General features: G+C 44.9%; 1 protein-coding gene across 2 annotated transcripts in view; it reads right to left on the bottom strand.

The window, feature by feature from the left end:
- Positions 1-24,890, bottom strand: part of asap3 (ArfGAP with SH3 domain, ankyrin repeat and PH domain 3) — a 29,229-nt gene extending 4,339 nt beyond the window's left edge. The window contains exons 1-23 of one of the 2 annotated variants that reach the window (XM_030356251.1): positions 24,485-24,890; positions 21,420-21,492; positions 17,788-17,933; positions 16,037-16,111; positions 14,691-14,740; positions 13,641-13,764; positions 12,690-12,775; positions 12,117-12,192; positions 10,670-10,756; positions 10,078-10,187; positions 9,076-9,145; positions 8,675-8,762; positions 8,266-8,314; positions 6,990-7,156; positions 5,800-5,933; positions 5,594-5,685; positions 5,225-5,411; positions 4,065-4,150; positions 3,824-3,939; positions 3,426-3,493; positions 2,426-2,536; positions 1,225-1,435; positions 454-691 (exon numbers count right to left, since the gene is read on the bottom strand). In XM_030356251.1, coding sequence (XP_030212111.1) covers positions 454-691; positions 1,225-1,435; positions 2,426-2,536; positions 3,426-3,493; positions 3,824-3,939; positions 4,065-4,150; positions 5,225-5,411; positions 5,594-5,685; positions 5,800-5,933; positions 6,990-7,156; positions 8,266-8,314; positions 8,675-8,762; positions 9,076-9,145; positions 10,078-10,187; positions 10,670-10,756; positions 12,117-12,192; positions 12,690-12,775; positions 13,641-13,764; positions 14,691-14,740; positions 16,037-16,111; positions 17,788-17,933; positions 21,420-21,492; positions 24,485-24,610 — 2,570 coding nt within the window. In that variant the 5' untranslated portion in view covers positions 24,611-24,890. The remainder of the gene's footprint in view (positions 1-453; positions 692-1,224; positions 1,436-2,425; positions 2,537-3,425; positions 3,494-3,823; positions 3,940-4,064; positions 4,151-5,224; positions 5,412-5,593; positions 5,686-5,799; positions 5,934-6,989; positions 7,157-8,265; positions 8,315-8,674; positions 8,763-9,075; positions 9,146-10,077; positions 10,188-10,669; positions 10,757-12,116; positions 12,193-12,689; positions 12,776-13,640; positions 13,765-14,690; positions 14,741-16,036; positions 16,112-17,787; positions 17,934-21,419; positions 21,493-24,484) is intronic. The other variant, XM_030356252.1, reaches the window with a different exon arrangement.
- Positions 24,891-25,116: the final 226 nt, after the last annotated feature.

The following is a 25,116-nucleotide window of genomic DNA, read 5'->3' as shown; positions in this document are numbered from 1 at the left end:
GGATAACTGAAGCAACCTGTAGAATAATAATAATAAAAATAATAATAATAATACATTCAACTTGTACAGCGCTTTTCTAAATACTCAGTCGCTTAATAAAGTGAACACAGAATAAAATAATTTAATAATAACGTATGTAAGTAAAAACAAAAATTTGGTTAAAATTTGGTAGCTAAAAAACTGAAGACTAGGAATAGTTCAAAAGAGGGAGGGGAGAGAAGGGAAGGAGCTATGTGTTGAAAGCCTTCTTGAAAAGGTGAGTTAAACTTGTGTAACTACTTTTAACAACAGATATTGGTTATCCAACCCAGAATCTTTCGGCTGGGGGGTTCAAATGGGTCTTCTGTAATTATTTGTTAATATCGAACTCTATAAAACTCCAGCAGAGGGCGATGTCGGGTGGGGTTTAATCCCTACAGTGTGTTTATAATGACAGTATCACTGTTTCCTCACCTGACGGGGCCGATGTGGTTCTGAGACAGCGACTGGCCCTCCCAGGACATGGTCTGCCTGTGGCCCCGCAGCACCGCACTCTGACCCTGGGGAGACCTGGGGGGGCGGCCCCCCTGGGTGTCGTGGCCGGGTGAGGGGGGGCTGGCTCTGGCCGGGGAGTTCTGGTAGACCGAGTGTCTGGGGCTGTGGCCGGGGCTCGTCTCCGGGGGGGCGAAGGAGAGCTGGGGGTCGGAGCGACCTGCAGGAGGGCCGAGAGATGAGGGGCTGTGGTTGCTGAAGGAGGATGGCAGGCAGGGCTGCTCGAGTACGGACGAAATCATCATCACGAATACGTCGGTCGATTTGGAGATCACGATTATTCAAACGATTCTTTTTGAGTTGGAAAACACGACGCATTTATTCAGCATTTCTCTCGAAAAAAAAAACCTTTGTAAATGAGAACTGAGAACAAAAATACATGTCAAAAAAAAATAAAAAATACAAAAAAAAAGGAGTCAAATTTAAAATAATTTACAAATATGTATCCAGCTGTCCTGCAACATTATAAAACAGCTAATGAATAAAATAAATATACTTACAAAAATCTTTTCACCTCGATTATATTAAATTTGGAGATCGTTTGACGCAAAAGAAAATCGAAATCGCAATCAAAATTTGATTAATCGCACAGCCCTAATGGCTGCTATGGGACACATCGCCATACTATAATACCGCATTCAAAATGGATGATGAACACAGCATTAGGCCCCCCTCTCCCCGCCTTCAGCTCACCTCTCTGGATGGATTTGACGGGCAGCGGCGGGGGCATGGACACCTCTGAGAGCGCGCTGCTGCTCGGGCTGGAGGTCTTGTACTGGTAGTCCACGTTCTCGTAGGTCTGACACGGCCTGCTGCCCCCGTTCACGCCGCTCCAGCGGGTCGACGGCGCGGCGCCACCCGTGGGAGCGGAGGAGCGGTGGATCCGGGATAACCTGGGGCTCGCCTGGGCAAGGAACCAAGACGTGAGCACACGGGAGTGGTCCTCGATCCATGTACACTATACGTACATCCGTGTTTAAGTGTTTATTTATGTATGTTATTTATGTGCCCATGACTCTCATATGAATGAGAAATGTCGAAAAGAAACTGTGAAAAAGAAGTTCCCTGCTGGGACAACTAATTAACTACCTAACTATTATCATGAGCGTTTCCATCAATCAGTTATATTTGTAATATTGGGAAAGCTAAAATACTAATTCTATACTGGATTTCTAAGTCTTGTGGCCCCTATGGTGATCCGGGAATCGAGAGCATATGCTAACAAGGTACCGCCAATGATTGTTTGGCTATAGATGTTAAGGTACAGCTTAGTATAAGAAGCGTGCATACCCGTCCTTCGGAGGAGACGTAAAACCGAGGTCCTAACTCACTGAGGTCATAAAAGATCCCAGGGCACTTATCGCAAAGAGTAGGGGTTCCCCCAGTGTCCTGGCCCAACCAGGCTCATTCAATCTGGCCCCCTAATCATCCCCCTGTATAATTGTATAATTGGCTGACTCATTAATTCCCTCACCCTCCACCTCGAGCTGGTGTGTGGTGAGCGTTCTGGCGCAGATTGGCTGCCGTGCATCACCCCTAGTGGGTGCTACACACTGGTGGTGGTGAGTGAGGTCCCCCCCCTTCAATGTAAAGCGTCTTTGAGTGTCTAGGAAAAAGCGCTATATAAATTCAATGCATTATTATTATTATCATCGATACACTGGCAGGTTGAAAACTTCCCCATGACCTGAAGAGAATAACTAAACTTTTCTCATAGCTAACCCTATAATGACACTTGGTTGAGGGTGGCAAACTAAACATGTAGAAGCCCTAAACATACTGCTGTTTTATGCTACCTGAAGACCTAAGTGAATCTTTGGCCCTGATCTTTGCATTTTATGTTGAGTCAGCGTTGACTAATGCTGTTTGTTCAACATTAGGTACAGGTCTTTACCCTGTCATCCAGGTCGTCCTCGCTGTCGTAGATGTCCTGAGACGAATCGATCTCCCAGATGAACTCCACGTGGATCTGGGAGTTAAACTTCCCACTTTTGGCTAACTCCAACTGAAATCACATGCATTCCATAATTAAAAACTTATAACAAAGAGTGTGAGGAAAATTAAAGCTTCAAGGCTAATTTTAAACCACTGCTTCTTCCAATACAATTTCTATATTCTTGATATCGCACATCAGTTGTTATTTCAGACCGGAACAGCCAACTCTACACTGCAATGTTCAATCAATAAACCAGGACATTCAAGCGGGTGTGGTTGACGAGGACAGCGAGTCCGTTCAGCAAATGTTACATACGAGGGGGCGAATGAGGATAGTGTTCTCTGCTCATCCTCCTCTCAGCACAGGAAGTTATTTTAAGGGTAATGTGTCCGGTCATTGGAGTTCATCCCTTTTTTGTTTGAGGAAGGCAGGTCCCTCCCCTTCCACCCTCGACAAAGACTCAAACAGTGGCTTGCTTCCTTCCATTACACATAACCCCTCACAAATCATTTTGATTTGATGCATTGACTTGCTTAAGGCAGTGGTTCTGAAACTTTTTACACCACGTACCACCTCACAAAATATTTGTCTCCCCAAGTACCACCATTATGACCAATGTTATAAAATATAACAAAATACAGTAGTATAGGCCTGCAGCCCTATTCAGCCACTTACAGCTCACACGGGAGGCATATTAACAATTGTATAACAACAACCTTTTTTGAAAAACCCTAATTATCATTAAAAAATTATACGACTAAAGAGAAGGTATTAGTCTGGGCAAGGAATCGGTTGTAAGATGACGTTTGTGATGTCTCCCAAAAATATATATATCTTTAATGTTTTTTTGGGGGGGGAATTCCTCTGCGTACCACTAAATAGCACTTCGGGTACCACCAGTGGTACGCGTACCACAGTTTGAGAACCACTGGGTCAGATGCAAGGTAGAGTTGCTCACCAGCTCGATGGATTGCGTCTGCTGCAGCCTCTGTGCGATATCCAAGGCCGTCTCTCCGGATGTGTTTGCTAGGAGAGGCATAAAATCAACAATTTGAAAAAAGGACTATACCGATATAGGTGATCAAAACAACTCATTTGTCAAATTGACTTTGTGGTGATCCGATGATTGTGCTCACACTAAAGAGCATTTAGTACGAGGTTGCCTGGCAAGAACGTCAACAACAGCAGCAGCACTTGGGCCATTGTGATAAGACCTGTATGGCAATTCACAGTTTGTTTGTCAACCAAATAATGCTTTCCCTATAGTGCTATATTGCTAGCATTAACATTTGGGGCAGCAAAGTAATCTTGAGACATGATATTGGTAACCAGTGTGTAAGCGTGTTTGCTGGGCACCTGTGTGCAGGGCAGCTTTCCCCTTCAGCAGCAGTTTGAGAGACTCAGGCTTGTGATGCAGGACACTGTAGTGCAGAGCCGTGTTGCCCTCTGCTGTCCTCTTCTCCAGACAGTTGCTGTGGAGCAACACACAATGTTTCGTACAGTTATTCTCATTTCGCCATGCTAAAGGTTGGGGATAAAATACTTGGTAAATGAAAAGCTTTGTAGTGTGTACAAAAGCAACGCTTCGTGTCCCAACCTGTTCTGAATGAGGAAGTCCACCAGTGCCAGCGAGCTCTTCTCCTCCATAAGCACGGCATGATGGAGAGCCGTCTCTCTGGTGTCCTAACACAAACAGACACACTATACGGGTGAACTTCTGCATCTTATAGACGCACAATGCTGTCCAGCCACTCAATGAAACAGTGAGGGTGGGAGCTATACAAACCGAGCGCCAGCTTACACACTGTATTGTCTAACACACTATATTGTCTTTCATGTCGAAGGTTTTATTTAAGAAGGAAAATAAACAATTTGATTCGTTCTTGGTTTGTCATGAAATGCACATGTGTCATTGTTGTGGTAGTGCTCTGCATTATCAGGTTTCCCAAGAGTGATCACTCACTTACAAAGTTCCCTTGGTGAGGATTTGCATCCTCTCTGTTGTTGATTGATTACTGAAATGTTATTTTTTCCCCAAACAAGAACTTATTTTGAAATAAATGGAAGGTGACAACTCTTCAAATAACATCAAATAAACCTTTCAAAAACAGGAGAGAGAGTGTTCTTCACAAATTGACAAATAAAATACACAAGGGAAGGGAGCCTGTTGAAGAGAGAGAGGGTGAAAAAAACACCTTGTTTTTGTGACTTGTTTCTCATGTTCTCAAGAGATAAGTTGTGACTCACAAGCTGGAATAACATCACACAACGTCAGTAATACGACAGAGCTGGCCTGACGTCGCATAGCAGGGAGTGAAAGGGAAGTGGAACGGGCTTGATTCAAGAAATAAAGAACAGCCGTAGAGGAATGGGAATGTAACTTGATAACATACAATTGAGGGAGTTATATCAAGTTGAGGAAATAGATGGCTTTTCCGATTGTTGTCACCAACTTACTCTGTGTGTGTGTGTGTCTGGGTGTCTCTGTGTACGCGCATGTGTGTGTGTGTGTGTGTGTGTGTGTGTGTGTGTGTGTCTCTGTGTTTGTGTGTGTGTGTGTACGCGCGTGCGTGTGTGTGTGCGTGGGTGCTTGTGTAATGACTCTGTTCAGTGGAAATGTTATTCATAGCTCCGCAGTTTGTCATGTCGAGGTATTTCACCACAGATGGTTCAGTCTGATTCAGACCCCGGCTGTCGCTCCAAAAAGGGGAAAAGCATCACGCGTGCAGCAGCGTCGGTGTGTAGACGACGCTTTACCTTGTGTCCGTCGGGTAGCCTGAGGGGCTTGGCCAGGTCCTCCCCCTCGGCGTACAGCTGCAGAAGGGAAGTGATGTCACGGCCCCTGACGGCGGCGTAGGCCCGGCAGGGCTCGCGGCCGTCCTCCCGCCGTACGACGTAGCGCCGGTCCACGTACTTCGCCACGATGTACTCCTTCCTGGCGTTCCTGGGTTTGGATCAGGTTATTCCGGGAAAAACAAACATTTGAACTGGTGACCCTTTCAGGTTTGATGACCAAAATGAAAAAATAGATTCAGAGATGGACGAATACTTTATTTATCCCGGAGGAAATTCAAGTTGGGGTGACTATCTCAACATGAAATCAACGTTTGTGGGGTGGGAACTTACATGTCACTTTGTGGGAGGGGCTTAACAGAGTCATTGGGGAGTCCCGCCTCCATGATGTCATTGAAACGTGTGTTGCCAATACTGACGGCCAACTGAGCAGAAGGAAACGAGCAATTAAGTGATTAATTGCTGCCGGGATGTTACGGGCATTTCAGCAAATGGAACCCAAAGATGCTCGAGCAGCAATTCAAACGGCAATAGATTACCAGGAGCTCGGAGGTGCTGAGCACGTCCAGCGTGAGCGACTGGATCCTGGAGTAGTGGACCCCCAGCTCCCGGTGGATCCCAGAGCACTCGATGCACGTCAGGATGCCCAGGTTGGTGGAGAGCCATGTGGGCTCTGAGGTAGAGAGAGGGAGAGAGCGACACGCACATAAGTAGACAGAGATGGAAGGAGGGGAAAAATACATCAGACCTGGATGAAGACTAACTGGAAATCTCTAAAGCAGCGATCCCTAAAGGGGACCTATTATGCTTTTTCGACTTTTATGACCTATAAACGTTGTTATAATGATTGATAGTCATGTTTAACCATACTAAAGTGTCAAATAATGACGTACATGCATTACGACGTATTCCCTGCTGACGGTCTGGGGTGGCTGTGCAGAGTGCTAAACACTCGGGACAACGTTTGCGATTCACTTTCCCGGATTTCCATCCGGGAAATCATCTACGTAGAGGCACTCCTGCCGCGCCCCCATATGCCTGGGCAAATCTGCCCGCGTGCGCGCTTCAACGAAGGTAACCAATCACAACGATGTTGGGTTGGCAGAAGGGGAGCGAGGGGGCGGAGAAGGACGAAACCGAGCGTTGACAGAGAATGCCGAAAGCGCCCAGATGAGAAGAAGAGTTTCCCGAAAATCTACATCGTTTTTTGAGTATGGTTAAACATGACTATCAATCATTATAACAACGTTTAAAGGTCATGAAAGTCGAAAAGCATAATAGTTCCCCTTTAAAGGTGACATATTATACCACCAGGTGTGAGTGTGATTAGCCGTTACAAGCCGTTTTGAAAAAAGTGGGCGTGTCCACCTAGATATATGATAGATGAGCAACGTTTGCTACAGTCCACTGAGTAGGCTGGTTGACTGATCTAACTGGCACACATCTAGGTGGACACGCCCACCTGTGATGTCAGAAGAGGGCGATTTTTCAAAACGGCGTGTAGCGGCTGATGACACTCTCTGCCCCACACACCTGATGACATAATATGTCACGTTCACTTTTTCACAAACTGGTTGTCTTGCCGTCATTTTCCCCCACATGACTTTGTCAAAGCACAAGGACATCATGCACGTCATTAAAACTGCCAGACCCGCCATAACCACACCGTTACAATTTTTCCAGGGAGTAGGGACATTTAAGGGAAACAAAAGGCCTGTGATTGGCTGACCTGGGGCTCCGCAGTCGGCGCAGACGTCGTTGCCGGGCAGGTGGTGGAGCTCGGCGATGACGGCGCGGGACAGCTCCTGGAGCCCGCTGTCCTGTAGGTGGAGCTGGTCTCCGCCCAGCGCCGTGTTCAGGGCCTCCTCCTTGCTGTTCTGCAGCACTGACACCCAGCTGCACGCGGACACACACACACACACACAGACACACACCTTTAAAGAGGGCTCCAGCAAGGTGACAATTGATCTTGTCTCCAATTCAAACATGGAATTGTGCAACGCACAATCCCGGATTTTGGCACGTGCATACAGGACATTACACAAAGACAGACACACACACAGACACAGACAAACACACAGACACACACACACACACACATACATACACACACACACACACACACACACACACACACACACACACACATACACACACACACACACACACAGACACACCACACAACTATGTGATTTTTTAATGTATTCTGGACATACAATAACTTTCTTTCTTTATTATTGCATCTTTTTATATTCTATGGGATGCTGTAATAAGTGAATTTCTCATGTATGGGATGAAATAAAGTGCTATCTAACTTTAAAGAATGGGTAAGCAAGGAAAATAATTGATCATGTTTCCAATTCAAACATGGAATTGAGCAAGACACAATTGGTACATTTGTATTTTGGCATGTGCATACAGGACATTATACATACAAATATATCACTAAATGACACACTCCTTCCTGGAGTTCAGTCGATAAACTTGTTTTCTACCCAATAACCATTTCCCGTTGGGATCATCCTGTGTCCTTGTAGTGTGTGCGTGTCCCAACAGGCGTGCTTGAAGATCCAGCGTTACTCAACAATCAAAGCTAAATCAATGACACTGAATATTAGTAGCACTCACAGCCTGCACAGTTCACCTCTATTTACTTAACTTACTTTTGTTCCTATTTGCCCGAATGCAAGCCGATGCTTTCATCCGAGGTGACTTCCATTGACTTTAGAAGCATGTCATTAAGGAGCAGGTAGGGGGTTAGAGGCATCTTGCTCAAGGGTTCTCATAGGCACCCCCTTTCTACACTACACTGTGCATGGGGGTCACACCCAATGCTTGTTGACTGAGGGTGTTACCAACACCCTTACCCCGTCCACAATCCTGTCCCTCACTTCCTAACCTCCCCCGGAACCACACTGCTTCAAAAAGTAGTTACTTGCTGCAACGGTTGGAGATGACTCTCTCCAACCTCTGTGAGAGACGGAGAGACGGATAAGGGTTCTTACATCAAACACTCCTCCTCGTCATCTGCCTGGAAATGGTACGTACGATTGCCTAGGGGAACAGAGAGAGAGAGAGAGAGAGAGAGAAAGAGAGAGAGAGAGAGAGAGAGAGAGAGAGAGAGAGAGAGAGAGAGAGAGAGAGAGAGAGATTGACAGTGGCAGAGAGAGAAAAAATGTGTTTAGATCCAATGCTGTGTTATAGAACGGAAACACAGCGGGATGAAAATAAACGTTACTTAATACAAATGTGGGGGCGAATGAGAAACGTATCCAACAAGCTTAGCTTAAAATAATCTTGGCACATCACGTTTTCCGGACTGTTATACATTCAGGATAAGAAACGTGTTTGGGGGGGGTTCATGATGTTCCGAGGGGGTCGGGAGGTCAACAGTTAGGTTTTAGGGGAACCTACGGGTGACCAGGTCAAAGGTCCTCCTCTCCTCGGGGTTGGCCCGCACCTGGCAGGTCAGCAGGTTCAGCTTAGCGGGCGGGCGGTTGATCTACACACACACAAACACACCGACACAGACACACACACATGCATACACACACAAACGCAGACACAGACACACCTAAGTCAACTGCTGTGTTGTCATACCATAGCTTTCTGCAAGATTACAGGCAGGCCCGTACTACAAAATCGGAGAAACAGGATTTCGGCAATGTCTGTTTCTACCACCGTTGCTAGGGGGGGTGTTGAAATCCGGTTTATAATACCTGTTTGTAAGGTGGTATGCTGAAGACCTCTGTGTTAATCGTGCAGTGTAGTGTAGTGTGCTCCAGTGATCCACGTGGAGAGTAGCCTCCTCTTACCGTGCTGTGGGAGATGGTGAGGCAGCCGTATTTCACCCCACACTTTCTCTTCTGCCACACCTTCCTGATGCTGCACACCACCAGCGAAGAAGAAGAAGAAGAACACAGGGGTTCATGAGAACCTCATCCTGCAGATATTGCGACGCTGATGACGATAAGGCTGCAGTAGTGCACACACAAGAGTTTCCACCGTACGATTTAAATTTAATAAAAGGTTGATGTAGAGTCTACGTCAACCTTTTTTATTCAATTTGAATCGTTTGGTGGACTTTTTTATTGAGTTTCAAAAGCAGGGCTGCGGACTGCAGTGACCCTCTCCGTGCCTGCTTACGTTTCCCAATTTCTGTTTCCATTCCCATGAGAAAATGTGCAAAAAACCCATGGTTGTCTTAGTCGACCACATCCCCCAAGTTAACCACACACAATAATCTATATATATTGTGCATGTGTGTATATGGTCATTCGCACACACACACACACACACACACACACACACACACACACACACACACACACACACACACCTGGAGCGACTCAGTTAGCCAGTCTGCCAACAAGCTCTATAGCAGGGGCCCCCTACTGCATCGCCCCCCCCCCCCCCATAATGAAGACCAGCTGTGCTGGAAGAAGTCAAGAGTTCCCCTCCTCTTTTTCCACGACTTTCCTACTACTTTTTTGCGATCTTCTCACAGCTCCCGAGAGAAAGATGTACTTTTCTTTAAATGCATTCCACTTTCATTTAAATCACAGCCCCGACCTGTTCTACGGCCTGACACCCTCACTGTTAAATTAACACTCCTATTCAGTCGTCCTTTAAGAGCAGTAACTCTGGTCAGACACTCGATTAAGTCCAGAGACCATTCCAAACTCCAAATTCCAAATAAGGCAACTGAGGACCATCGCAGAACAACAGACGCTAAGCAGTGTCGGGCGGCGCAAGTCAAAAAGCTAAAGAGCAACTCTCTGGTTTGGATCGCTCGTCCGTCGCGTCGGCCTACCCACCCATCGCTCTTCTTCAGCAGGAAGCCAGACTTCTCCGTGCCGTACTTCTTGTTGCCCTGCGGTTGGTGAATGCTGTAGCCGTTGCCAGAGTTCTTCCTGTTCATGTACTCCTGGGGTACAAACAAGAGATTTGGAGGGCGAAATATATTTATCGGGATGACGGCGGTTAAAAGGGATAATTCTGAGGTGCACAGTAGGAATGATTGACACGCATTCAAACATGCATGAACTAACCCAAAGAATGGGTTAGTTAGAGCACCAGCCTTAAAACCATAATAGTCTAGACTGAAATACCGGCAAAGTCCATTTTATTGGTACAGCCCTTAATCACAGTTACAGTTTGAAAGGGAATTTAAGCCCCATAGCATACAATACGACACCCCGTAAACCGAAGCCCACTAAGAGGCCAAAACCAAGTGAGGGAACCTCCAGGGGGAGATGCCGAATGGACAGATATATAACGGTAGCGGAAAGATATCTCCATAGTGCCTCCCAGAAGGCGATCGGAGATGCATCCGTTGCGCTGAGCAGACACTGATGAATGAACATTATTTAGGTGAGGCCGCGTGGGCGTGGTGAAGGTCCCCTCTACCTCTTTGCCGTCCACCTGCAGCAGTAGTCTGAGAGAGTCCCTGAGTTGGGACAGCTGCCGCACCTCCTCGTCCTGCTCCAGACGTACCTACACACACAGACACGCAAACACACACACACACACACACACACACACACACACACGCAAAAACATACACAGACACAGACATACGCAAACACATACACACACGCAGACACACACAGACACAGACAGACAGACAGACAGACAGACAGACAGACAGACAGACAGACAGACAGACAGACAGACAGACAGACACACACACACGCAAACACATACACACACGCAAACACACACACAGACACAGACACACACAAACACATGCACACACAGACACAGACACACACACAGACACACACACGCACACACACACACACACACACACACACACACACACACACACACACACACACACACACACACACACACACACAACACACACAACACACAAACACACACAGTTAGCCCATCCAATATCCAATTTAGAATGAAACTTAAATAATTGGTTGGAACCACATATCCTGCAAAAACTTTTCCCCGCATCAAATTAGTTCCTGATGTGGCCTTTAGCTCTGGGTGTGGAGCAGAGATGCTTCATTGGTTCATCCAATAAGCCCAGCCTAATGCATGATGGGAGCAGCTCACGACTAGGGTGTGGAGGCACCCAAGAGAAAGGGAGGATTACAAATCAGCACAATCAAAGGGGAAGTCTTGTGCGACCGGTTCGACAACAGCACAATCTGGGGGGGATCAACTTATCAGGATAGGTCTTGAACCTTGGTGTCTGTAAAACACAGTCCTGGTTGGAAGAATGTTTTGGTTTTAGCTCCATGTGGGCTGGGGCTCTGGCGTGCCCGGGCTAGTCGCCGCTGCCGCACTCTCTGCCATGCAGAACGAGAATATCCTCTAACGTCTCCAATGTTTGTTTCCATTATTGCCAGGTTTTACCGTATTTTAGAAAGACTTTGGAAAAACCGACAAATGTTGGGACACAGCTTGGGGCGGGTATTGAATAGTTCTGCCTTTTGTAACAAGAGCAACAACAAGCCTTCCTGGCCCTCTGTTTTCCAGTTACTTCTGCTACAAAGCCAGGAAAGAGAGAGAGAGAGTGAATCAGTAAGTGTGTGTGATGCTTGTGTATGACGTCATCAGGATAAACATGGCCACAGATGTGTGTTGTGATAAGTATGCTGAGTCAGGGACATGGCTGATAACGGGGCCTGAGCAGCTGCAGGGAAGGATGACCTTTGACCTTCCAGTTCAGTAACTCTGATGACTCCAAAAATAATAATAACAAGATTGATACCACAGCTCAGCACTGTAGAGAGCAGGTTCCTTGCTGCATGGGGAAATTTCCATCGGGTCTGCCAGAAGCCAGGTCGTAATGGTACACAACAAAGTATATATATATATATTTTATAACATTTACCGCGTGGACCGAGGTGGCCAGCTTCTCCACGAAGGGAGTTAGGTTATCTGCCGCTTTCAACCCATCCTGGAAGAAACTGAGAGTGGGGAGAAAAGTGGAACAAAACAAAAAAGGATGATAGATACAGTTCAGTACATCAAAACATTTCCACAGTAATTCAGGGTTTGCTTTCACCATAACAAGACACTCACCAAACATGCCTCTCACAGAAAGCGGCATTCTTTGGTTAAAATTGGCAAATTGTACTCCTAGCGTGGAAACTGGAAATTAAAGCTGGAATCAGATGACTGAAGCTAGAAACCTCAACCGTCGCAAACTGCTGATGTGCAATTCTGAGCGAGAATCAAATCATTATAGTGGCCAAAAGGACAAATCCCTTTTTCTTGTTTTCTCTCCATTTATGACCTATCCATCTATGACCTAATGTGAGATTAATGGTGACTTGTAAAAATAAAACTCCAGAGGGACAGTTTTTTTGCGACGAATCATAAATCCCAGACTTAGTTGGCTGCAAGAGAAAAACAAACATGTGTAGGGGACGGAGAGGCCTGGGGAGGTTTGTTTGAATCATACCTGAGCTGAGCCTGGAAGTACTTTATGAGGCTTTGGAGAAGATCTGGGCCCTGTCGGACCTTCAGCTCTTGGATCTTCAGAAGGTACTACAAAATGAAAACACAGACGGTAAAGAAAATCAAATTAAATGACGGCGCTGGTCTGTGTAAAATAGTCAGAGTGATTTGCACAAACAGACACTTGTGAAAAAAGAAAGGGAAAAAATTCAATAAGCTTTTGTCAAAGTCTGTGAGTGAAATGTCCACTCCTTTCTGTATTGTTTAGTATAGCAACCATCTGAAACTGTGTTTGACGGGTGTTGGCCACATTATATCAGGTCAAACCTTCCCATGACCCACCTCTCAATACAAATATTATTGATCAATTCATTCTTAAACAAAACAAAACATTAGCCTACTCAACCCGTTATTGTGACCTAGTTTTGATAATAGGTACTATTTGGGGATTTTCAATTTCCTGGAAGGACTGACTAAGATATCATTACTCTTCATAAAACACAGTGTACAGGCAGATATGCGAGACTCAACTGCAGTTCCGCAAAGCAAGATATATGGGCCAGTGTTAAAGTCTTCAGCTGGTTTCAGTCTTCTGATTTCCACCACTTTAACCCAGGGCCTGGGACCGGCGCTTATGGAGCATGACTCTTCTCCGAATGGTGACTACAATAATGTCTGCATGCAATAAATCTCCTTGGCATTTAACTGTTGTTACTTTCATCCGCACATCAAGAGGGAACGATGGTTTTTGCTAGTAGCCTTTGCCCTTGACGCAAGACCATGTTCAGTTCAGACACATGAATCTCATTCGCTTTCTCTATTGTTAAAAACATCCAACCACATGTGGCCAAAGCGGATGCCAGGGTTGTAACGTTGGTTTCAGACCTCCCAAGACCTCCTCCACCGCAGTCATTCGTGATGGCGTGATGTTTTGCCTGGCACTGGATCCACCTACCTCACACATCTGCAGCTGGAAGACCCTCCTCTCCCTCTCCATGTCTTCTCCTCCTTCTGGTCCCTCCGTCCTGATCAGCCCCGGCTGCCTTCCCTTCTCCCGCCTCTCCTTCTCCAGCTTCACCCTGGCGGAGGAAGGAGAGGAAGACGAAGAAGGAGAGGAAGAAAGGAAGAAATGTCAATAGGGAGAAAGGGAAGAAAGAAAGAAGGGAACAACAAGGGGGGAAAGAATGAGAGAGGAAACAAAGAAAGGGTGAGAGGGAGTAAGAAAGGCAGAGAAAGGAAACAACAAGACAGAGAGAATGAGACAAATTTAGAGAAATAAGTCTACTTATGGAAGCTCTTTCCTTCTCCTTGCATGCAGGGGAGAGGGGAGGAATCGGATAATAAGACTAAAAGTTATAATTCCCTCCACACAATATAATGAAGCACATTAAAGCAGTGCCCAAGTGAGATTAAAATAATTTATTAAGTGAGCTTGTTCAGAAAACGGGCATTGGTTTAATTGACAAGCTCTGGTCTTGGACTCGACAAACGTGGTCTTGACTACAGCTCTGCAAGAAAAGCAAGACCCATGCTGTCACCACAGAGGCAAATCAACCACTTTTTTTATTTTTAAACCACTCAATGGACTATCGGCTGGTGTAACAAAACCACTGAACCCATCCCGACTGAGCGATGGTGATACAATGTCTATTAGTAGTGACGCTTTAAGCACATGCATGTTTCTGCGACTTCATGGCCGTCTACGCTTTACACTCCTGCATGTTGCAGAAAATATGCAACAGTGACCACTGGATTCACACTTTATAATGGGGTAACAGAAAAAGGTGTTACACCGGTCCGGTCACTGTAGTACCGGTCCGTGGCGTAAAAAAGGTAGGGGACCTCTTGGCTAGAGCACATGTGGTGCCTGATGATGTAACCGGCCGTACAGTTGACTTCCTGCGCCACACACTGTGCCTTTAATGCCATGTGTTGGAACCGTTCCATGGAGGGTTGACAAGTGTTTTGCGTTTCCCTTCGGTGACAAATAAAGTTAACCACTCACATCTTCGTGTCGTACTCCTTCCAACTCTTCTCCATCTGTTTCTTCAGCTCCTGGTGGGAAATAGGAAGGGGGAAATTAGAAAAAGATGCGACGAAAAAAAGAGAGGGATGGATGATGTTGGGGGCGAGGTATAAACACAGAATCCCCACTGGAGGTCATGAAGACTTAGACGCTTGGATAACCAAATAACCAGCTCATTCATTTTTTTTTTGTCCTTCTGAGGTCTTATGTTGGGGTATAAAACTTAGGGTATAAAAGTTTTGCCCTTTAAATATTCATCAATATTATCTGCCAGCTATTGGTTCACAAAAAGTTTAATGCTGACGAAGATGACTCCCATAATTAAGCAATATCCCACTCAAGGCTCTGCCGTTATACTTAAAATCAGCTGCGGGCCAAAGACAATCAAAGCTAGCAAGGCTTTGATTGCAATGGAACAACGACTGCACACAAGCTTGCTACTTTGTCAAGGTCTACACGTTACGACAGGCCAGCTAATTTGTATCATGTAAATGTATTAGTACATTTCCATTTGTGTGCAATCAATGAAATAAGAGTCTGTTGAAAGTCACTTTGGTGGTGATTCAGAGCAGTTAATAGTTAATGAGCATCAATGTAATTTTTCGGTTATTAGACCAATACAGTTGCTACAATACTATATCAACATTCATGGAATGCCTCTTGTCCATTCAAATTACCTGGTCGGATCTAACTATAATTAATTGTAAATAATTAAAATGAGCACAAAATTTCATAGCTGAATATTTATCAACTGTTATTGACAGATTCACTAATTCATCAAAAAAATGCCGTGCTATCAACTCCTATGTCTTTCTAAGTGTGCATGCTGTCTTTATTGACCAGGTGCTGCTACAGTACAGTGATTGTTAGTCAGTGTGTAAGTCTGTGGTTACTGGAGCCTGATTGTACAAACTTATCAACAGAGATCCACAGGAGATGGCTGTGATACCCAGCTGGGGCTATCATACACAGTCACAACACTATCCATCTGGCCTTCTTTGCTCCTATTCATGGAATACTTCCTAGTAAAGGGTGGCTTACGTACAATGTACCAAATAGGACACTGTGTAAACTGTTACTACGGTTAACTAGTACTGACTATGTTTCCCCCCCCTTTTGTTAAAGTAAAATACGAAACCCAGACTTGCAAACATTTCTGTTGCATCTCAACCAGTAGCTGCAGGGAAGTCATTTAAAAGAAGGGTTTATATTATCCACTGTGTACACACGAGTGTATTTTCCCACTTCGCTCCCTTGACCGACATCAAGGGGCGAGCCAGCAGCAGGTCTGTGTATGTTAGTGCGTGATAGCAGCTGGCCCTCACCAGCCTTCCCTCCCTAGTCTCTGTCTTCAGGACGTTCTCCAGAGGGAAGGCCATGATGTTGTTGAGGTTCTGCACCTGTAGAACAGCGGAGGACATCAGTGTAATGAGCATTCACTATTTAGCATGCATTCATAGATACGTTTCATTAAGGAGCAGGTAGGGGTTGGGCATCTGGCTGGCGCGCACGCACGCACGCACTCACGCACGCACACACACACGATTATGAGGTCTGGGAAACCATTCATGTAGGATTTACAAAACGGTGAGTCAGCGAGCGTTTTGAGGTTTACGAAATTAAACAAAATAAAACACTGCAATGCAAGAATGTCTAGAGGACCTCTCGGGAGTATGATTCAACGCCTCAAAGTGCTTGCTGGCCTCGCGACGGGATTAGTGTCAGACCACGAAGTGGTTTTCAGCACATCCATGCGGCATGATGCAGAGTCATAAAAATCAAGCAGCTTCCCGAATGTGGTAAACACAAAAATTGAAAACACACTTGTTTGAAGGTCTCTTAGCTCACTCACACACGGTTTACATAACTGTAATCAGTAACTCTAGAACCAGGGATAACGTATCCTGCCCCCTTGACCCCCACTGTGATAACGACAGAAAGGGTCTTCGGTTTTGGTTATGACGGGATAAGACAAATGCAATCGTTTGTTCCCTCAGCCCAGGTACACCTCCATGGAAGACTTAAGTGAAAACAATATTTAAGCTAATTTTACAAAAGTATATACAGACCTAATTAATATAACTGATTAGCCCATGTCAGACAATATTATCCACATAGACTTCTGTTGAGTCTGACTTATGACAAAGCACCATGATCAGATAAGCGAGTATTACATCATCCCAGTTTATTGACGACGTGGATAACACTGGGAGTTTCCGCAGTGGTTCACACTGGCCTCGTATAACTAAAGAAAGCGGTCAACCTAGTTTGTCAGGAAACATCGATTTATGAGAGGAATTTGGCTGCGTTGGTTTTGGTTGGCCCCCAAAAGTCTAGTGTAGGGAAAATCCTGCATGTTTGACCCTGGGACGGACATACAGACCCACACACAAAGAGATGAATTCAAGTAGCAGTACACACACTCGATTACTTTAAAAATCCTATTCTGAGTTTCATGAAAACACTTCCTATTCACACCCCCCACATAGGAAACGATCCCCTGTCGGACCTCGACTGAAACCTTCCCAACGGCAGGAGGGGGCGGGAATCCACCTCCTCATTCACGCAAGGAGGTCCGGGATAAATTAACATCGCCATGGAAACAATTGGTAGGTGGGTTCCGGACTCCCCCGGATTTAGAGCCTCCAGAGGAAAAAGCGTGCAGCTGTTGAAAAGCCACTCCCTGTACAGCAATAGAGCCATGCGCACACACGCCAAACACACAAAATGGGACAGATTTGGGGGTCTCCTGCCACAGAGTAGCACCTTAGCCATCAGCAGTCATCTCAACAGACCCATAGACACACATAAACACACACCAAGAGCCAAGCAAAGGTGATTGAGGGTTTCATATTATGATTGCAGTAAATCCGACGCAAACGTGTGTGTTAGTGTGTGCGTGTGTATTTGTATAGAACTTGCTGCTCAGGTTTAGTCAGCCAAGTGTGTGAGCTACTCAAATATAAGTTCAGAAAATCTAATCGCTGCAGATGCCTCCTTGAGGAAGGAAGCCTCCACTGGCCCTTCCTTCCTCCCGTAGGGGTTGTGTGTCCTGCAGATCGTCCTCACTCCTCACCAGGTTCTTGAAGAGTGCCGTCACCTCCCTGGTGAACACGGCCAGGTTCAGGAAGCCCGTGGATACCTCGTTGTTGTCCTGGATCAAGTGGCTGTTCCCCAGGTTCTCCAGGACCTCTGTGTACTGCTCCTTGTTGTCAACGTGGGCTGAGGCACACCGGGGAAAAACAAATGCATTTGGTGTTGGGCAGTCCGCCTGTAGAACTGTGTTCCCTCTTAATGGGATGTGTCGATGTTTTGAGGATATTTCTCAGATTTCAAACCACTGATCGTAGTGGTTTGAAATAGGACAAACACCCATAGTAGATTGAGATTAATACATTTTTACCATTTTGGATTGTGCATAATAGTTACATCTCAAACTCCAGAAATGTAGGGATGTTATACGATGAATAGATACATATCGTTAACAGAAAAGTAAAGACTAAAATTGACACTCGTATAGATGGGGTAAAAGGGGGGTAATTGTCATGGTCTGGTGGTGAAGGAAGAGCACTTTGATTAAAAGTCCCCTGGCAAACACAGTCCAGCCATGTGTTCTGAATGGGGACCGGGTTGCATTCATTTTGGGTGAGGGAACAAAGAGAGACTTGTTAGTTTGCCAGGCTAATGTTGATCCAAATCACAAAAGGTCCCTTTCCCAACTTGGGGTCCTGACCCCCAATGTCCCCTGTGTGTGTGTGTGTGTGTGTGTGTGTGTGTGTGTGTGTGTGTGTGTGTGTGTGTGTGTGTGTGTGTGTGTGTGTGTGTGTGTGTGTGTGTGTGTGTGTGTGTGTGCGCGTGCGTGCGTGCGCGTGCGTGTGTGGATATCACAGCAAAATATGCCTTGGTTTGGTTGAATAACAAATTAAAGACAATCTCCCTCTGATGGCTGGCCTGCTATTACACACACAGTACTGTAGAATCTAGGCCTGTTATTACATACACAAGACTGTACAATTTAAGACCCATGGAAGTTGCTATCTGAAACATGTGTTTTTTGCAGTTTGTGTACCGATAAATGAAGAGCTAGTAAGGGAGTGCGACTTTTATATATGGAGTAGGTGTAGAGAAGTACAGGGAGCAGTGGTGAGTCTAGACCACATGCAAAGCATCATGACTGATTGAGGGGTTCAACTTCAGAATGAGAGAAGGGGGGCGGCCTAGCATTACTGGAACTGACTTATACGTTTTATAATGAGATTCAGTTTTGTGATTAGAACCTTTTGTACTTCAGTAATGACAGCCGTGGTCACGTGTCGATTTTTTGTTATCTTTTTTTCTTGTTCTTAGTTATCGCTGACCCATGTTCGGCTTGGCTGAATGATCTTTCTTTCAGTTTCATCTGTGTGTGTAAACTAGTCCATGGTCAAGATACACTGTACTTTACTTTATAGAGTAGCAAATGTGGGGGTCATGTGACTAGGATATGAGAGAGAGAGAGAGAGAGAGATAGAGAGAGAGAGAGAGAGAGAGAGAGAGAGAGAGAGAGAGAGAGAGAGAGAGAGAGAGAGAGAGAGAGAGAGAGAGAGAGAGAGAGAGAGAGGGAGAAGAATAGAGACAGAGAGAGCAGGGGACAGGAGAGGGAAAATACGATTTTACTAATTGGTTCTACTCATTCTACAGTACAACCTATCTAAACATCTCTCTATGCCTCACTCTGGGCAGTTGGATATATGACTCACAATTCTTCAAAAGATTACAAGCTGAAGCCTGGAAATGAGAAGCAGACCTTGGAACCACAACAAGAAACACTTTCAACTGCTCTGCACTCAATTCAATGACTAGATTATCCCATTGGTGCACATGGATATTAGGGTTGGGAAAAATAATCGATTCTTCGATGCATCGCGATTCTGTGTAGAACGATCCCGTCTTGATTCAGACAAGTTAATAATCTGAAAAAATAATTATATATTTATTATTTATTTTTATTATTAAATTTGTTTGCCTCCTGAAACATTCTGTTCGACAGAGAGAGAGAAATTGAGTAGTTTTAAAATTATTTCAAGTATTGGCCAATCTGATTTGTCTGGACGCGATTGCGATTCAGCCTACGCATAGCATGCACGCAAACTCACAGCCAGACACAAGGACGACCAACAAGTTCTTATTCTTATAATTGACTAAGAGCAGCTTTTCCTTTAATGACATAGAAGAGAAAGATTAGAAAGAAAAGAAAACTAAATCTGTTTATTTTTTTCCTACTTCCGTAGTGTGTTGTAATGCAAGCTGCATTGATTATTGCATTGTTCATAGAAAGTCATATTTGTGACAAAAGCTTTTTCTCAAATAAAATATTAGATAAATTAAATTAATCTGTTGATTTCTTTAATGATCATCACAAAAGTAGGAAGTGATTAGCAAACCCAGTGTAGCAAATTCAGATTTTTTTGGAAATCCTGCATGGAAATGTACATAAAAAAAAATTGCTTCGAGATGCATCAATAATCATTTTAGAATTGCATCGTTGACAAGACAATCTGAATCGGAATCTAATCGTATCGTGAGGTGCCAAGAGATTCCCAACCCTAATGGATATACATCAGGAGTATAATGATAACACGTATTGTATAATTATTATAATATAACAATCCAAAACATCTCCAACCTAAACAACAGATTAGGTTGTTTGTATAGGTTGTCCAAAACGTATTAATGTTTTTAGCCACCACTATCAACTGTTCGAAGAAACAGCAATAAGTACGATAAGTATGTCAAAGTCTTGCCGAAACCAAATGGATGACATTTTAAAATAGTTTCGGCATTAAAATGTGTTTCGATAACATTTCTAGCAATACGTATGAATTTTATTTACGTAATCTGAATGTATATGATGTTTAAGGATGCCCCAGGGACGCTCCTTACCAGGAACACACAGTGTTTGGCCACTGTGGAGTTGTCTGACTAAGGATGCCCGAACCACCACAACTGACTCCTTTAATCCTCAAGTAGCACACCAGTTGCATAAGCTAACAAACAAACAGCACTCACAGGTAAGAAAATTGCTAGCCTATGAGGAGACTTAAAGATAAGTCACAAGTTACCTTGTAAACAACTAGGAGCTGACAAAAGAACAATAGCACTCCAAGGAAACATTCTGAAATCCTCCTTCTCACTTCCCCCTGGCCTCTCTGCAGTTCATATTTGTGGTGAACCACGATGGAAGAACATGGCTGGGTATTAAAACAACAGCCTCCTACATATCACAAGCACAGTTACAACATAAGGCACAGAGGCTCAAATATCACTGTCGTATTCTTGTTTGAACAATCCCTAGTTTATGGGTTTACCTGATGTTACCTGGTAGGATATAGTGGTCAACAACGCAAGGCCAACAGATCGCTTGACACAGGCACAATTCAAGGCCACCACATTTATGGGCCAAATTCATAAGGAAAATATATACCCTGCGTGGACCATATGAAGCCATATAAACCATTTTAGAACAAACAGGCCGGATCTTCTATAGCCCCAGTCACAGAAAAAAGACTATATGAAGCAACTTGATGATAAGGTCATCTAAAGTGTTGTCCAGTGCAAATACATTTGAACATCCTTATTGACCCAATTGGAGTACAATGTGAACCACGGCATGCAACTCATGCATTTTGTGTGTGTATATATTTTGTTTGTTGTGTGCGTGGGTCTTACCAAGTCCAGAGCTGTGTATAGCCTTGATTATCTTCTTCATCCTCTGCAGAGTTGTCTGGTCCAGCTCCAGGCACTGTAAAGCACATGCACATACACCGATTATTCTCCATCAAAAGGCGTTGCAAAGTTCAACAGATGAGTCAATACTTGAAAGCAGTCCAGCCTGTCAACTCCATGTGCGATCACATCATCTTATACACAACCCACTCAGTGAGTGGGTTGCACCAACTGGTCTCTACTAAGCCTAGTCTTAACGGCCATGTCTGTCTTTAGAACAAACTTTAAGTCGGCGGCACCAATCAAACATACGCCTAGTCTTAACTACGCCCAGTCTTAGCGATGCGATCGATCATGTGAATGCCCGCGCCCTACGTTGTACGTTGTAAGGATAACGTTACATTCTTGAACATCTCCTGTTTAAATTGTCATTCATGTGCAACATTACGGAGGATTGAGGAAGAGAGACGGCCGCTGGATGGACATCGATATCTGAAAATGAACAGAGCTTTACAGCCAGCACATGAACACCCTGACTGACCAACGGTCCAAAGTCATAACAAACATAAAAAGCAGTTGAGACTTTGTGTCCGCCGTTTATGACATCTTGTGGCACGTGCAGACCTCCCCATTTTGCCAACTACGACCCTGGATGTATGAGACGCACCATTGTGAAGCAGTTTAGTAGTTGCAAGAGAAGCCGCCCAGACGTTGTCTTTACGCCTGCTCCTGATTAGGTGTAAGAGTAGATAGTGCAACCGGCCTCAATATTAGTTTGGATTTGGAATGACAAGTTACGACCGTCCTAGTTGAAGACTAGGCCCAGTTGGTGCAACCAGCATGTCTGTCACCTCCGATTTCCTCTGCGCTTCCTCACACCTGAGACAAAACTAGTTCTAGTGAAACGATGAAGGCGTTTGTTGTTTAAGTCGATGAGACTTTATTTAACAAGTCAAATAAATACCACGCATTAGGTTATTTTGTACACATTGTATCCTATTGTCGGCCTTTTTAAAGCGGCACGTCAGGGCTGCCGTTTGAATAATCAGAACAGGAACTGTCAATTTAGCCCCACTTAAATAACACAATGCACCCATCCCAACGTAAGCATTTATAGTACCACTCAAACCTGTTCCATTTCCCTGAATAACCCAGCTTGTTTTGTACTAGGCACGCCGCCCACCACTGTTACCCCTTCCATACATCCAAAATGGCTTTAAAAGGGTCTGTAATGTCATCACAAACAGATAACCCTTATACTGGTCTTGTACCAGTTGTTTCCACATGCCCCAGTCTCCGGCCAGTTCACTCCACTCCTTTAATGTCACTTCTTTAGTTAAAGAGCAGGCTTGGTGCCTTATAGACTTCCGATAACACAGGAAAGAAGTGATTTAGAAGCGAGACAGGTCTTCACGGCCTCAGAAGATGGTCGGATTAAGGTTGGATTATGGTTGGCAGACGAAGGGATTAGAAAATAAATAAACAGAATTGGAATTAAAGACCTTGGTATCTGGGAGATTGCAAAATCAAACTTGGACAGGCAGTTCATTCATTCAGACAGACACATGACAACACACATAGACATCCCAGTCGTACAGGGTGTGGGACTTACGGGGTGTATGACAGACACTCTGGTGTCATTGTGGCCTCCTCCCTATCCTCGCATTGTCTCTTGCACCAACAACACGTCATGCTGTTGCTGTATGTGTGTGTGTGTGTGTGTGTGTGTGTGTGTGTGTGTGTGTGTGTGTGTGTGTGTGTGTGTGTGTGTGTGTGTGTGTGTTCCTGTTTAAACCATAAACTCAGCCAGCTGATGTCACAATCAGTGCATGTTCGTTCCTGGTTATTGAAACCCATGTAATAACATCTCCTCCATAATGCCTTTGTCGTTTTATAGTCGTTGCTTCAAACAGTTAACTTAACCGGGTTAACTATCTACAATGACTTTTTCCTTCCTCCTCTCTTATCAGTGGCTCTATGGAGGGACATGCACCCGTGTGTGTGTGTGTGTGTGTGTGTGTGTGTGTGTGTGTGTGTGTGTGTGTGTGTGTGTGTGTGTGTGTGTGTGTGTGTGTGTGTGTGTGCGAGACCATCTGTCTATGCACATGTGTAGCATTCCAGCCCTCCCAATGTCATAGCTGCAATTCCAGCTATGCATTTTCCAGTGTGATGCCACCATTAATAATAAGAACCATATTACTACAGAATGACAGATCAACAAAGAAATCTCTTGATCCCACTATTTACATGTTGTGATCATGGAGTCAGGAATACTGTGGATAAGGAATAGTCATATTCCTTATCCATATATGCTATTAAACATATATGCTCCATGTTTCTAAATTGTGTTAGGGCACAGATTTGTACATTGTACAGTATTTTGGTCCAAAACATGGCTTCTGTCCACAATTGACTGCTAATTTATATCACTTAACCATGGATGCATGTCCAGGCAGAACCATAAAGGACAAAAAAAACATAAACACGCCAACCTGGAAAGCTTGACCTCAAACTTCAATCAGTTTCAGCATCCTAGTTATACGCTAGTATAACTACATAATAAAGCCTACTGCCGGTTCATTTGAACGTGTGTGTGTGTGTGTGTGTGTGTGTGTGTGCGTGTGCGTGTGCGTGCGCGTGTGTGCGTGTGCGTGTGCGTGTGTGTGTGTGTGTGTGTGTGTGTGTGTGTGTGTGTGTGTGTGCGTGTGTGTGTGTGTGTGTGTGTGTGTGTGTGTGTGCGTGTGATTGACTGCCGTCAGTAAAAACGTCTGGTTCAACAGTGACTTACAGGGAAGCTATGGGAGCTATGCAGGTACTCTGGCCGTGACGACTGTTCAACCTGCAAGCGGGCATGTCTATTTGTTTAAGCCAGCTATCGCGTTATCTGGAGTTCGTTTTCGTAAACAAGAGGCCAGCGTAGCCTTATATAATATTACACTTGACACATCCTGCTTTTCGAAAAGTTAGTATTTGTCACACACAGTGTAGCCTACAGTGAGAGGGCATGCCTCAGGTCCAGCCATGTTTTAGACAGGCGATCAGACAAAGGTGCGCGCACTTAACGTTACCTCCTCTACAGCCGAAACTGTGTTCCGACAGTCGCTCATTTTGGACTGAAACGTGGATGTCCCCGGCGACGCCAAATCCTCATTTGTCAGATGGACGAAATCCGAAATGCTTATTCTCTCCGGCATCTTTTGGCGTTACGTTGGCACGGTCTTACTGCGTGGAAAAGTTCCTTAAAAGTTTCATGCACTCATATTCCGATTGAAGAAAAAAAAACAGCACGCTCCGCTCTCCCCCCGTGAAATCAGCAGCCAGCGAAGATACTCTGTGTGTCTGATATCCACCTCTGCAGCAGCTGTGTGTAGTAATGCGTGATGCCTGGAAAGTTGACTGGGCGAATCGTCCTGACTGAGGTTCGGTGTTCCTGTGCGAATGTGTGCGTATACGGTGAACTTGTGCGCGTGTGTCCGCGCGAGCCCGCCTGGAGGGAGGGAGGGAGGCAAGAAGGGAGCGATTCCATCATCACGTGGGAATGTTTGTACTTTTTGGCACACTGAACAGAGAGAGAAGTAGAGAGAGTGCATTTCTTTGACCTCGTCTCTCTCTCTTCAGACCTATGCAAACTTGGTGCTCCAACGTTTGGTCTCAATAGCCAAGAGAAGCCTTATTCAGGGACTAAACTGAAGGAGTGGAG

Source organism: Gadus morhua, chromosome 5 (genome assembly GCF_902167405.1).
Source record: "Gadus morhua chromosome 5, gadMor3.0, whole genome shotgun sequence".
NCBI lineage: Eukaryota > Metazoa > Chordata > Actinopteri > Gadiformes > Gadidae > Gadus > Gadus morhua.
This window is presented reverse-complemented; position numbering and strand designations above follow the sequence as displayed.